The sequence below is a fragment of the Carassius auratus genome, unplaced genomic scaffold (assembly GCF_003368295.1).
Source record: "Carassius auratus strain Wakin unplaced genomic scaffold, ASM336829v1 scaf_tig00013767, whole genome shotgun sequence".
NCBI lineage: Eukaryota > Metazoa > Chordata > Actinopteri > Cypriniformes > Cyprinidae > Carassius > Carassius auratus.
In genome coordinates, this window is record NW_020524440.1 from 895,186 (window position 1) to 910,258 (window position 15,073).

The window sequence follows — 15,073 nt, forward strand, 5'->3', positions numbered from 1 at the left end:
TTTAACCCCGCTATTATATGTGTAACATGTCATCACATTGCAAATCACATTCAAAACCAGGTTTATTCCATACATGAATACAATAATTATATATCTTCTGACAAGATTAAACATTTAGTTAAGTTTTAGATCTGCTCTCTTGAAAAGTGACATGTCAATATTCTCAAGAGCCCAATGCTTTTCACATTTCACTGCTCAGACAATACAAATATAGATATAATAAAACAAAACGTGCAAAAAGAACACAGGGACTACCCTCTTACACAATGTGTTTAGGTCAGAAATGCAGTTTTTGGCATCTAAAGAGATGGACTAAGGTTTATTGACATTGGCTATATAACATAAATGAGTTTACATTTGAAAGTGCGCTTTGGAAAAAATGTTTGCTTGACTTGTATATGTATATGTGATACTCTCACACATAAAACAGATTAAATGTATAAGGTACTACAAAAAAAGTATTAATGAAAACACAATATGACAAAACACTTAAAAAAAACATACTAAGAATGCCTAGAAATTATTTCATTATAAGGCAGCAGCTTTTGAATTCCAAGTACAATGAGGATTTCCAATTCATTTGTTCAGTTCCAGCATTCAAAATCTGTTTAGATTAGTATTATAACTTCAGGCATTCACAATATCAAATGCACAATAATAATAAGGCAACAGAATAAATATGAGGTACCATGAAAAAGTCAGCACAGTTTAGCTTAGAAGCAAATGAGTTTAACATTGTGAAAATAATAATGCTCTTGAAATATAACCATCTTTTCCTGTGGAAATAGGGCAGGAGTGTAGGACCTGTAGGCACAATGTGTTCTTATCATTTTTTCTCATGTATCTCGTTTCTTCAGATTCCTTTCTTCTTTCCTGGAGCCTTGGGACTAAAAATAACAAGAGAGATGAAGAAAGGACATTAATTGAGTAGTCAAAAGAGAAACAAAGCAAGAATATGCAATATAGTGTTATATATTTCTCCAAATGTGGACTAGCTCACATTATGTGTATCTGTCTCAATGCTTACACACACAAGTCAATGTATTACTGAATATTATACACAGATGTAATTATGTTAAACATGAACCCAGCAATCTCACACTGCTCATTGAGAATCTGAATGCTTGCATTTTAATGGTACTGGTAATTTGTGAGAAATATGTATACTCATTACACAACACATAAATGAAAGTACACACTTTTGTAATGAACAGATTTAGCTATTCAAACTAAACCCATCATTAACAGGTACAAAACAAAGTCTGTATAAGTAATGGGTGCTGAAAGAATGAGAATCCAAACAGATGATAACAGCATCATAATAATAAACAAATCATTTCTTACAAACATTCATTGTTTCACTTCACACGACATTCATTGATGAACTGGAGTGGTGTGGATTAATTGTGATGTTTTTATCAGCTTTTTGGACTCTCATTCTGACGGCACCCATTCACTGCAGAGGATCCAGTGATGAGTAAGTGATGTAATGCTAATTTCCTCCAAATCTGTTGTGATCAAGAAACAAACTCATCTACATCTTGGATAGCCTGAGGGGCGAGGGGTGAGGCAGCACATTTTAATTTCACTCATGCAAGGTCCATGGAGATGATATTCGCCCCATCTTTAGTTGGAGCAATGAACTTTCAGGGGTGGCCCCAAGGTGGAGGCTTTTATGGAGGACTGATTCCCTAATTACTAACAATGTTTATGGAATAAAAAGTTCAAGCAAGTGGGTGTGGTGTTCAAATTCCCCCATACTTTAGGCCATGCAGTTTATTTATACAAAAGGTACAAAAGTTTAGTTAGTGGTTAGTGATCTGGGTGCATTTTTTGATGTCAGCATTTGACCTAAAAATCCAGCTTTTCATGATGTAAGGATGATTAAAGGTGTTTGTGTTAAAGGAAAAAAAGTATTTTGATGTATAAATGATCAATCAGCAAATTGTGACTGAAATGAACATTTCTGAATCATGGTAGTAAGTATTTGTGCATCACTTTAATTTATGCTGATTTACATATATATATAAAAATACATTTAACATGTGTAAATTACTATAATGCAAAAATAAGAATTACTAAGAACACATGGGAATTACAAAAAATAAAACTCAAAAACCCCAGTGGAAATCCAGATGTATTACATTTACAGCAATGCAAATACAGGTGAAATTTTGAAATTACTGCATTAGTTGTCCTAAAATAGTCTCTATATTCTTCTTAACAAACTTTATTTATGCTTTGATTTTGGTGTGAAAGGGGACAGGCTTTTTTTTTTTTTTTCCTTCACTGGGATTATACACACATGCACACACAAGAAAGATTCACTCCAAAGGCCCATATAAGAAACAGAAACTCTCTATTCTCTATTTGATGTTTATTGTTAGCCTCAAGAAAGAGGCCATTATAAGAAATGAGCCACCAGGGGCTGTACTTCAACTCTTCACAGACAATTTACAATATAGATCATAGTGCCAGAGACAGGGCTTAACATTTATTAGCTGTGATGATGAAATCTGAGCAGTCTTTTACTAACAGTTGTCACAGAATGCAAAATTTAACAGAAATCTCAACTGGACATGTGCAAGTTTTGTATTTTTCTACAAGCGATCACTTTAAGCTCAAGTATTTCAAATTGTGAGCCAAAAAAAAAAAAGAGACAGTATTTTCAGTTCACATATTACACTTGTTTCATTGTGATTAACTGAAAAGGTTCCATCTTTTGTAACCCTAATATTCATGATAACATATCTTTCAGGGCTATGTTCTGACATACAACCATCATAATAATTTCTCATTAAACAAATATGAAAATTAGCATGATGCTTTTGTTTTTGTGTCAGAAAATGGCTTGTGGTAAATTCTCTCATACCCAAACCTACACGGACACACACACACACACATAACTCTAGATAACATGTATATTACCATAAAAACACAATAACTTTAGCTGCCTGAGGCCACTCTCGGCTCATTAGTTTCTGAAGAAAATCTCTGAAAACAATGAGTGATGGAATTTAAGATCTAGACTATCAGTTTTAGAGTTGCAGGGAACTAAAATAACAATTTGTGAACTAAAATCAACATGAAATGTTAATTACAACTTAAAAAAAAAAAATCTTTAGCATATGAAATAACGGGTATTATTTTGATTTTTAAAAGTCAGCAGTGGAGGTCATAAGTTTGGAATAATAGTTTTTAGTAAAAAAAAAAAAAAGTCTCTTTTGCTCACCAAGATTTATTTTAATTTATTTTTAATTTATTTTAATTATATATATATATATATATATATATATATATATAATCATTTAAAAAAGGTGACGTGACATTCAGCCAAGTACTCCGTGAACACACACACACACCCGGAGCAGCGGGCATTTAGGAGCAGTTGGGGGTTCGATGCCTTGCTCAAGTGCACCTCAGTCGTGGTGTTGAGGGTGGAGAGAGAACTGTACATTCACTCCCCCCACCTACAATTACTGCCGGCCCGGGACTCGAACTCACAACCCTTCGATTGCGAGTCCAACTCTCTAACCATTAGGCCACGACTTCCCAAAATATTTTGGTGCTCAGTAATGGTTCATATCAAAGTTTTTGCGCTAAATATTTTTGTGGAAACTGGTAAATTTTGACAGGATTCTTTGATGTGAAAAAAAAGTTCACTAAACAGCATCAATTTGAACTAGATTATTTAATTTTTTTTTATTATTATAAATGTCTTAACTGTCATTTTGACCAATTTAAATGCATCCTTGCAATAATAAACAAATCTTAATTTTACATAAGAGTAATTTCCTGTTTTTTCATTTCATATTGACTTTAAAATAAAAAAAAATAATAATAAGCCAATTAGTGCATATGTAAACATCCAAAGTAAACAATCACTGCAGGCCACACTTCTTCACCCAAAACTATGAAGAATTCAAATCAACAGTCTAAATTCATCAAGCAGGACTTATGTCCCAGTTCTTTTAATATTACATGATATTAACGTGCATATAAAAACCCTTTACAAGCAACAAACTACAACCATATACTTCCCTAAACCCTAACGTATGATCCATCACCTGCTGTCGGTCACCAAATACAACATGTGCCCTGGAAAGCATATTTACTACTACTGCATCAAAAAAAAGAAAACATTCATTTCGTATCAGGACTCTTCAGGTGTGAGAACAGTTTTGGCATATTTGTATCAAATATGTGCACAACATTTTTGTACAATACATAACACAAGATAAATCCACAAAACCCGATTCATTTTTTGCATCATAAAAAGAAGATATAGTATTTTGATATTATGTACAGTGTAAGAACTATATTAACAGTCACCATTCAGTCACAAGTTGATTGAGAAAGGCACGGCATTAACCATTTGGTGGTCAAGCAAAACTAGTCCCCCTCACACAGAGACACACGTATATGCGCACACAATGAAAACAAGCCTTCATTAAGGTTCCCTTTGTTAGAAAATTACCAAGTTAATCAATTTCCAGCACAGAAAAGAGCTGTGAGCTAAAACTCCTAAAAACGAGGGTGCAAGCAATGTGTTAAGTGACTGCCTGTCAAATATTTAACTAGTTCTGTAGTAGATTTCAATATTTTAATCAGTGTCAATTAGATGGCCATTTTCTGAATTTTGAGGATGGCATCTCTTAAAACATTGAATTATGGGGAAAGAGGACAGGTAGAGATAAAAGTTTGAGATGAATGTAACTTATATGTCCCTGCAAGCTGATTAAAAGCATCCCTTTATATGACACCTCTACTATTACTAAGTAAATCCCAAATCACTCAGAATGAGACCAAAGTCAACAAGCCGGCAACGAAGTGCAACATTACTGTTACAGATACAGATATGCATGGATCAAGCTCTTTGCCACTTCACAAAACTTAGGTATTGGCATGTTTTAACTATAAACACGACAGACATTCACACAGCTGTTCTTTACACGGTTAGCAAAGAACTTGCAGCATGTAGAAGTAGCTGTGAGTGAATCTCACAAAACCTGTCAAAGTAATGTCTGGGATTAATTTCACCCAAAAATCAAAAGAAATCTAAAAATTCCATTCATTTCTATATTTAATTATATATTATACATTAAATAAAGAATAAATTAAATTTTTGTGCAAAGAAAACGAAGCCCGTTTTGGGGACCATAATGATTTTTGCATTGCGACTTTTTGCATTGTTTTCATCTCAAACAAACAAATTCTAATCCTAAACTCTTATTATCATAAAATATATAAAAAAATATTTTATTTAAATGTAAGTGTATTTATTTGTAGTAGGTGATGTATTGAATTTAATTCTTGTTTTTAAGTAAAAATAATATATATATATATATATATATATATATATATATATATATATATATATATATATATATATATTATTTCAATTTCAAAAGTATTCATGCATCATAGCAGTAGTTGTGGTACTCGATTTAATTTATGTTGATAAAAAAAGAAGATAATAAAATAAAAATAAAATAAAGATTTTTGTATCCGGACAGGTTTTTCTTTTTCTGCATTGCCACAGATTTTTGAGTTTAATGTGTTTAAATTTCACAATGCAAACATTTGTATTGGTACGTAACAGGCTTTGATTGTTTTTTTTTTGTTTGTTTTTTTAAGTAAAAGTTAGAGGTTTATTGAGATTCCCCCATTAGTTTAAGTTAATTCAATCCAATCCCATTTTCCTCTGCTCAGCAGCAGCCTGGCAAATATGTTTTCATCTTCTTCCCCAAGATTGATCTGTCTAACAAGTAAAAGCTGTTTAAGGCAAACAGGGAAGAGAGGTGAAGACGTTTGAGAGAGATATGCATATGGAGGTGAAAAATGCCACTGCTTGTTTTCGGTATAAAAAAAAAAAAAACAAACATTGAAAACATCTCTCTGGTTTGTGCTTTCCAAAGAATTAGGTGCCAACAGCCACGTTCATGAACGATCTAGTCGAAACCAGATGGTTAAGTGTTCACAGAAGCACCCAAAACCCACAGGAGCAGAGAGAAACAAAGAAAGATGAGAAAGTTAGGACTTCCACCGAGAGAGGTAAAGAGCGATTAATGGAAGAGGACACAGATTTCATTTCACCAGCACTGACTTTGGGAGGAAAGCATCCAGCTTCGAATCTCCTCCTATGCTGTGACTAGATGAAGATGTGCTGGTGCTGGAAGTGCTAGTGCTAGGTTTGGGGAGACTGTACATGTAGACGGCTCCAATGACCAATCCTGCACCCAGCGTGAAGATCAGGTCCACGTGGAAGCCGAAGAGGTAGACGGATGTGATCGTGGACACGATGATGGAAAAAGACGTGGCGAAGCCTTTGAGAATGTTGTCTGCGTATTTTACAACAACAGCTACCAGGAGGCCGCCGAAGGCCTGGTTGAAGATGACGCCCCACACCATGGGCGTGTAGCCAAACAGGAAGCCTTTCTCAGCAATGGCGGCTCCATCGTTCCACAACATCCCAAGGAGACCCAAAAGAGTCCCGAAGATCCCGAGCTGGATGTTTCTTATCCATACCGAGGCAGAGCTGCCCTTCAAGATCTTCTCAAAGTAAACGCCAGCAAACCCGGAGGATAAGCAAGAAATGATCACAGACACCAGGCCCTTGAAGTAGTTCTGGTTGGCGCTGGTCACAGCCTCCTTCTGTTTTCCGCCCTCCTGCTCCACCTGGACGATCGCTACACCGGCAAACAGCAGCACTAGAGAGATCCACTGGATTTTCGACAGACTCTTGCGCAGCATGAGCACTGAAAACAACGCTGTGGTCAAGATCTTCAGCTGATATGTGACCTACAAAAAAAGAAAAATCAGATCGGTTAAATATTGTTTAAAATACATGTCCATTTAATTCATATTTTGTGCAACTCAAACTGTATTTTCATTTATGTCTAAGTATTTGCTGCTAAAAATATATTTCATAGCATCTATGATTTAAACTTCAATTGCAAAAAATGGTGTTTGATAGTACGTTCAGTAGGGTTGCACAATTATTCTAATTTCTAATCGCAATTACAATTATGGATGCCATAATTACGCAATTGTTCAAAGTTAATTTAAGTCATGCACACTGAAGATGTGTTTTTTTCTTTCGACATGTAATCTTTAGGGTTTTTTCTATTATTTTAAATTTAGTATAATATCATCATTAATTTTTTTAATAATTTAAAAAATAAACCAATACAATGTATAGTAGAGGCTTAATACTATAGAAAAGCACTAAACGTTTTTTTTTTCCGTTAAGAGTGTTCTCAGCTTGTTTATTGTCATACAACAGAATAAAAAGATACAAATGAAACAAATTGTGCTTTAATGTTTTTTTCTGCAAGTATCAAGCAGTATGATTATTTCATTTATTCACGATGCTGTTTAATGTCTCATTTCAGTTTGGCTCTGATGTGTATTTATTGCAGTTAATATGAAAAGGTTCATGTAGCGTGGTACAACCTCCTACAGAAATGAATAATCAAGTGTAAAATAAAACATAACCCACTGTCACTTTAAGAGCCCCACGGATCCAATTTACCATTACACGTGTATTTTCATTCTCAAGTCTTTATGTTCATTTATTACATGACAAATAAAGGAATATATGAAAAATTACCAAGCGCAACATTTTGACACATATTTGAGCTATAAGATGACTTTACATGTCCGTGTTGTTCCGCCTCTGGGCTTAGGCTATTTCTCTTCCTGAGGAGCACCGCAAGTTCTCTTTCACGCTTTTAAAAACATGAATAAATATACTTCGATAAATCAAGCATGTCCCATTTTGCAAATGTCATATTACATGATTTTAATGATTTGCACGGGAAATATGGCTTTTATGCATGAACGAAATCGCAGCGCTGCAAAAGAGGGCGGAATGGGGCACAATAATTGTTTTCTCTTGATTATTGTATTTTCATAATCGTTGGCCAAACCGAAATCAAATCGTTTTTTCGATTAATTTCACAGCCCTACATTGAAATACACATTCAATATAGATTCAAATATTATAAGCAGACTCTCAAAGTGAAAAGGAGTGAATCAGCAGAGAGGAGGAAGAAAGGGCATAAACAAATAGTGGAGAAGCCTTACCTGGAAAGTGGCTGCTGGTAAATTAGAAATGGCCACATACTGCAGGTTGTTCTGTAACGTGTAGATGAGTGACGGAACTGCTAACTTCAGCGTGTCCAAATACTGTACGACTAGAGAGTCATACAACAACGATACGAAGGACTTCACATTACCTGGATTCAGAAAAAATGAGAATCAGACACTGCTGCAGTACTACTACTAATAGAAAACTGAATCATTTAAAATATATATATTAATTATTATTAGTAGTACTAATAGTAGTATTTTTATTACATACACTACCATTCAAAAGTTTAGGGGCGATAGATTTTGTTTGTTTTCTTGTATCTCATCAAGGCTGCAATTATTTGATTGAAAATTCAGTAAACAGTAATACTGTGAAATATTACAATTAAACAAAAATAAAATACAATAAATGCAATAAATGTTTTTTTTATTATTTGAATACATTTAAAATGTAATTTATTCCTGTGATTCTAAGCTAAATTACTCCAGACTTTAGTGTCACATGATTCTTCTCAAACTATTTTAATAAAATGATCAAGCATGTTTTTATATCTATGAAACGATGTTTGTTTATGTTTGTGTGTTGTAACTTCGATGTAAAATTGTCTATGTAAACTCTATGTAAACTCCTATCTTGCCCAGGACACTCCTGTAAAAGAGATTTTAATCTCAGTGAGTCCTCTTTCCTGGATAAATAAATAAATTAAAAAAAATAAACATTTCTTATTATTATCAGTGTCGAAAACAGTTCTGCTGCTTAATATTTTTGTGAAACAATGATAAAAAAAATTCCTAAAAGATTTTCTGATGAATAGACAATTCAAGCATTCACTGCATTTATTAAAAATAGAAATAATTTGTAATATTTGAAAAAAAAAAAACTTTACGGTCACTACAGTCAATATTAATAAAAAAAAAAAAAGAAAAAAGAACAGACAATTTCTGAAGGATCTTGTGACATATATATATACTGACCCCAAACTATGTAGATTTGTGTTTGGGCACTTTAGAATATATGAATGTCCTTCAAATATTAATGTGGCATTTCAAATGCATTTTAAATATTAATACATGTATACATTGTTCAAAATTAACAAAAAGTATTGTGAGAGAAGACATTAATGCTTGAAACCTAATACACATTATGTCACTAGCTGCAGTGTAACATGCGACCATGTGCTTCCAGTGAACGCACCTCTCTTCTCTATCAGGATGATGACCACACAGGTGAGGACTTTAAGAACTTCGGCCATCACCACGGCTGATGTGGTGTAGAAATGATCTCCTGGCAATGTCCGCACGTAACGGATGCTGAGGATGAGCGATGCATTCTGGATCACCAGAATCGCCAAACTGATGTACTTCAACTTCTTGTTGACTGCAAGAGACAATCTTTTAGTCAACTTTTAGTCAAAACTAGGTTGTTCACTGCCAATGTGAAATTGGAATTACACTGAATTAATGTTCACTTTTCTGAATGAGGCTAGTCATTGTTTAGTTTGTATTTTCAGTTAGGACACACCTACACATGTCGACAGTGAGCGATTGTTTGCTCAACCCAGTGGCAACACCCTGCTTACAGACACGTCATTCATTCACCAGACACTTTCTTAGTTCATTTATTACTGAATATACCAGTTCATTTAATAGTTCGCTGGCATACTAGTTACCAATCAACCATAATTGCTAAATTATCTGGCTTACACAATGTTAAAGGGTGAGAAAAACTAAGTCAAGGAAATAAAGGCTAACATTATTATTAGGGAGAATGCATACAACAGAAAAGTTGTTAGCTGAGGTTACTAGAAACAGGCTGTGGACACTACAGACAAAATGAACAGGATCTGTGAAACTTAAGAACTTGTTTTGCTGGTTTTCAGTGACCTGATGTCTTTTCTTCTGTAAAGAATGTCATAATATAAAAGCAAACAGCCATAAGAAAATGTCACACCCTCTGCCACACAGTCAAAACCCATCTGACTGGTAAAAAAGGTCAAGGAAGGTCAAGACGTTTCACAGTTTATTTACTGACTAAGGAAATTCAAAGCACTTAACATGAAAAGATCACTGCCACCATTAACCCTTGTGGTGCATAACATAACATCCACTACAACGGCAGTTCTGGAGCATTTTTACACATAAAAAGCACTTCAAAGGCAGTGAAACAGGTGAATTAAGTCAGGTACAACTTTTCACACTAATGCATTAGTTAGGAATTAACAATGAACATTTTTAGAGTATTTACTAATAGAGGTTAACCGATTAATCGGTTTCAAGCCGATTAATCGGGACCGATAGTTGATTGCCGAAACTATCTGCAAAATCCATTCTGTTGCTGGAGCAGCTGAGAAGGTCTGCTGTCATCAGACAGTACGAGAGCATCCTCTAGACACGGAATCAATGACGTCTCTGGTTGTTTGTTTCGACACGTATCGACATGTGACAATGCGCACTGCACAGAGTGGGACCCTTCAGATGGGGATTTAAAACACAACAAACGTCGTGTATACAGTATACTATAATGCATGTTTTTATATCATAACTATGGAATTAATTTAGTTAACTAGATGTTGAATTAGTAGAGAAATGCTGAGAGGACGCAAACATTAGTATTTCCTCAAGCGGTTAAAACAATGTGACCAAAACACATGCAAGTCCAACCTAAATGTTTAATGATTGCTACCATCAGCAATGCAAATGCATTTGTTTATTTCCAGCTGATCACGTTAATGCATTTGTCATCCGGCAAAGTTGCAGGTTTAAAGCGGTGACGTGAGAAAGTAAACCGATATGTTTGTTTAGCCAACAGAAATCCTGAGGAAGCCACAGAGCGCCATTCACACAGCCCCCCCCCCCCCCTCAAATCACTATATTTTTCCCAAATCATTGTTCATGTATATAATGACATCACCCTAGGCTGTATGATTGTGTTTTGTGCATTTTTTAGTGAAATGGGTGTATTTCTATGGCTCTAATAAAGTCTGCATCATATAGAGAACAATAACAAGTCACACTGAACTTCAAACTCAGTCATTTATGTCACTTTGTTTATTCTTGAAATGAACTTCACCTCTTTTCGTGATTAAATAAACTGTTTTGGACATTACTTGAATTGAATGTGATCTGTCCGGAGTGAGTTGTCCTAGACACAATGCTGTGCGCTTTAGCATATTTTGTTATTTTGATTAGATAATTATTGAAGTGTTCCATTATATATATCCATATGCATGTAATTTCAATGCTGTGGTCTTTAAGCATGACTGCTGAAATGAAACGGTAAAACTTTACAACAAGAGTCCATTTGTAACATTAACTAAGCTTGATAAAAGCTGTAGAAGTATTGTTCCTTGTTAGAGTGTTAATTTCAACATTTTTACATTTTAAATTTCCTTCTGTTAACATTAGTTAACGAACTAACTTTAATGATCAATATAAAATAAATATTAATATATATTTTTGAATTAATATGAATTTCCTAAGTGTGTGTGTGGGTATATATATATATATATATGCATTTGCATTGCAGATGGTAACAAACATTAAACAATTAGGTCGGACTTGCATGTGTTTTGGTCACATTGTTTTTTGTATATATATAGTAAGCACTATATCCATTTGAAAAACTATCGGTTGATTAATCTGCTATTGGTCGACCTCTATTTACTGAGTAAGATTGTTAAATTATAAATATAGTATTATTTATTGTTCATTCATATACTTTCACCAAATATAAAAAATAAAAAAAATTGAAGTGACATTCAGCCAAGTGTGGTGACCCATACTCAGAATTTGTGCTCTGCATTTAACCCATCTGAAATGCACACACACAGAGCAGTGAACACACACACACACACACACACACACACACTGTGAGCACACACCCGGAGCAGTGGGCAGCCATTTATGCTGCGGCGCCCGGGGAGAAGTTGGGGGTTCAATGCCTTGCTCAAGGGCACCTAAGTCGTGGTATTGAAGGTGGAGAGAGAGCTGTTCATGCACTACCCACACCCACAATTCCTGCCGGCCCGAGACTAGAACTCCAACCCTCTAACCATTAGGCCACGACTTCCCCTTAATATGGTTTACTTCTACATCTTAAAAACATCATCTACATTAACACAGAAAAAAAAAAACTAGAATAATAAATGCTGTAAAAATGTCCAATGTTGTTGTTGTTTTTTTTAAGTAAAAACAATATATAGAAAAGAAAAAGAGAGACAAAATGAGTTGCATTTTTATACATGGGCTCTACACCACAACTAATCTTACAAAAAAATGTCCAATGGTAAACCACAACCAATACCATAGTACTTTTATACATACTATATTCAAATAACTGCCAAGTTCATTCCATTTACAGTACTTTAAAAAGTATATATATGCATAAAATCTATGGCACTATGATATAGTAGTTCCCGGGGGGGAAAAAACAAACAATTACAACAGATGTTATTATTGTTGCTCGTGATACATTTCTGTGAGACCAACTGTAAATGAGCATCTTTGCATTTTACTTCACTGAATACTTGATTGTCATTCTCGTGAACCGTGGTATTTATTCTAGGATACTTCAAGGAATAAAATGGCACTTTTTGTAAGTGATGGTATCTCATGGTAATACCATAGTACCGTATTCATATACCATGTTATTTACATTGTCCGTCAAACACCACCGTGATATAGGTGCAAAAAACACGGTAATACTAAAGTACGACTTTATTAGAGGTGACTATTGAATTTGGGTACTAATTATGGCTACCATTGCATTTTTTTTATTATTAATTTTTAATAGGGGAGTTGACTACTTCGTGGCACTGAAATCACGGAGACCTTAAGCAGTCAGATGTTAAAATGAAATAATAAATTGCTGTTTCTCACCTTCATTCTGTCTTCGGGCGGATGTTTTATCTTCAGTGCTTTTGTTAGGACTCTCGTTGCTTGCTGCTGCTGCCATTATCATCATCAAACATGAAGCCCAACCTGTCCCCAAACTCTCTCTTGATTCGTTTGGTCGGTAACGATGCTCAGTGATGATTTCCCCGCCGCTGCTCCATCAAACAGCTCACAGAGGAGGCGAAAGAAGAGGAAAAACGATCAAAAGTGCTCGAGGAAAAGTGTTGACGTCCCCAAACACACAAGCACTTCCTGTTAACGTCCGCTTCATCTTCTTCACGTCCTTGTGTTCTGTATTATGGAGACGGTTTAGCGCCACGTGCAGGCTCGCGCCACACAAATAACAAAAAGGTACCACAAAATTACCAGTGTTGGGAAGGTTTCTTTGGAAACATAATAGATTAAAAGTAACCTTATTTAAAATATAACATTTAGTGTAACTATTTAAATTACTTTAGGCTATTAATGTAACTGGTTACATTTGATTACTTTTCTACATGTCTGTAACGAAATGTTTTCAACTGATATAATCATTTACAAATATTTAAAGCAGGCAGGTTAAACATTACAGTAGTAGGCTACTAAACACTGATTCCTGTCAGACTTTCAAAATCCTTCTTCACTCGAATTAAGATTATAATTTAGTTTTAAAGCACAACCACCACAAAATCAGACTTTAGCACCTTTTTTAACTTTGAGATTGCTCTGAGGTTAAATGCAGATTTCAAATTATATAATTCTGTTACTGTTACTATTTTTATTATGCAACCCATGGAAGATTGAGGATTAAGTATTTGATTAGCTTTGTTTTGAAGAAAGAAACATATTTGTAATAAAATAATATTTGTAATTTTTATAATAATATTTATTACTGCACTCTTCGCAAAAACATTTGTGTATTTAAATTACCGAATAGGCTATTACATTTCAAATTTTGTTATAATTCTTAATTAAATCTTTGCTATCTTTAACGGTTAATTGACTCCAATTTATAGACTAAACAGTTAACTAAAATATTGCTAAACAAAAATTTAATATTACAAAAATCTGTTGAAACACTCGCTCAAGAAGGATGAAGTGTTGCTCTTCAAGAACCTCTAGATGGCAGAAGCAAGCTATCATTTCTGCATAATCTAATCATCACGACAGAGTCTGAAATGATCAATTACTAACGTGTAAAGCATAATATAATGTTATAATGTCAGTTCATTTTAATAAAAGTTATGACTATGGTTTACAGCAATGAAATGTAGAGTCTTTTTGAACAAATCTAGATTTAACTGACATTATTTGAGGCTGTTCAACACACATCCTCACATAATTCACAAACATTTATAAAGACTGAGAAAGGTGGCATGTAAAAACAAAACAGAAAATGAGCCAAATGTGTCTTTACTGCTTAAATAAACATTTGTCCTCATAAGTAATAATATCGGACACTGATTAGATTTATTAACAGCTGATTGTAATTGTAGCCTACAATTTGTTAAAGTACAAAATAAAAATAAAATGCAAAGACTACTATTATCATAATTGCATAGTTTTTATTTGCATACTATTCTTTTACAAAAAAAAAAAAAAAACCTTTGTACATATATCTGATCTTCAAAATCATTTATTTTATATTTGCCACTATTTGGAAATTGAGAAATTCAGATATATAACTAATATTTATAGGGAAACAGTCCTGCCAACCCAATGTCATAAAAACTTGATTTACCAGTCCTCTGTATCCACATGATAAACACACAAGTAAGAATCTCTACCATCACTACAGCAGAAGTGGCCAAGAAATCAGACAGCGTCCTGAGGATGAGCCAAAATCACCAGACTGATGAACTTCATGATCGTCTCTGGTTTCTGGAGTTTGACCAGAGGACAGATTATCTGGTTTCTGTTTTGTCATGATCTGATTCTCCTGTAAAATGATAGCAGCTCCACACTATAAATCTCCCCTGTCCATATCAGAAGGTAATATACGTTACTTTCTCAAAGATTATATGATGATGCTCACAATGGTACTTTTTAGTACTTTTTGTTTGAATTCAAAAAGCACCATGCATTCTTTAAACTACCTTGGAATACC

General features: G+C 34.2%; 1 protein-coding gene across 1 annotated transcript; it reads right to left on the minus strand.

The window, feature by feature from the left end:
• Window positions 1-49: 49 nt before the first annotated feature.
• LOC113074148 (UDP-galactose translocator-like) lies at window positions 50-13,268 on the minus strand. The gene is made up of 5 exons (XM_026246896.1): window positions 12,973-13,268; window positions 9,290-9,472; window positions 8,089-8,240; window positions 6,107-6,801; window positions 50-887 (listed from the first exon to the last, which is right to left on the minus strand). Exons 1-5 carry the CDS (start codon window positions 13,055-13,057, stop codon window positions 854-856), a joined length of 1,149 nt encoding a protein of 382 aa, XP_026102681.1. The 5' UTR covers window positions 13,058-13,268; the 3' UTR covers window positions 50-853.
• Between the last annotated feature and the right edge of the window lie 1,805 nt (window positions 13,269-15,073).

Bases quoted from the DNA above. Each gene is read 5' to 3' on its own strand.
- LOC113074148 (XM_026246896.1), bottom strand. From the start codon at position 13,057: ATGATGATAATGGCAGCAGCAGCAAGCAACGAGAGTCCTAACAAAAGC. The intron at 8,241-9,289 runs GTGCGTTCACTG...TTCTGAATCCAG, and splicing joins CATCCTGATAGAGAAGAGAG to GTAATGTGAAGTCCTTCGTA. The intron at 888-6,106 runs GTCAGTGCTGGT...TGTTATTTTTAG, and splicing joins CTGGATGCTTTCCTCCCAAA to TCCCAAGGCTCCAGGAAAGA.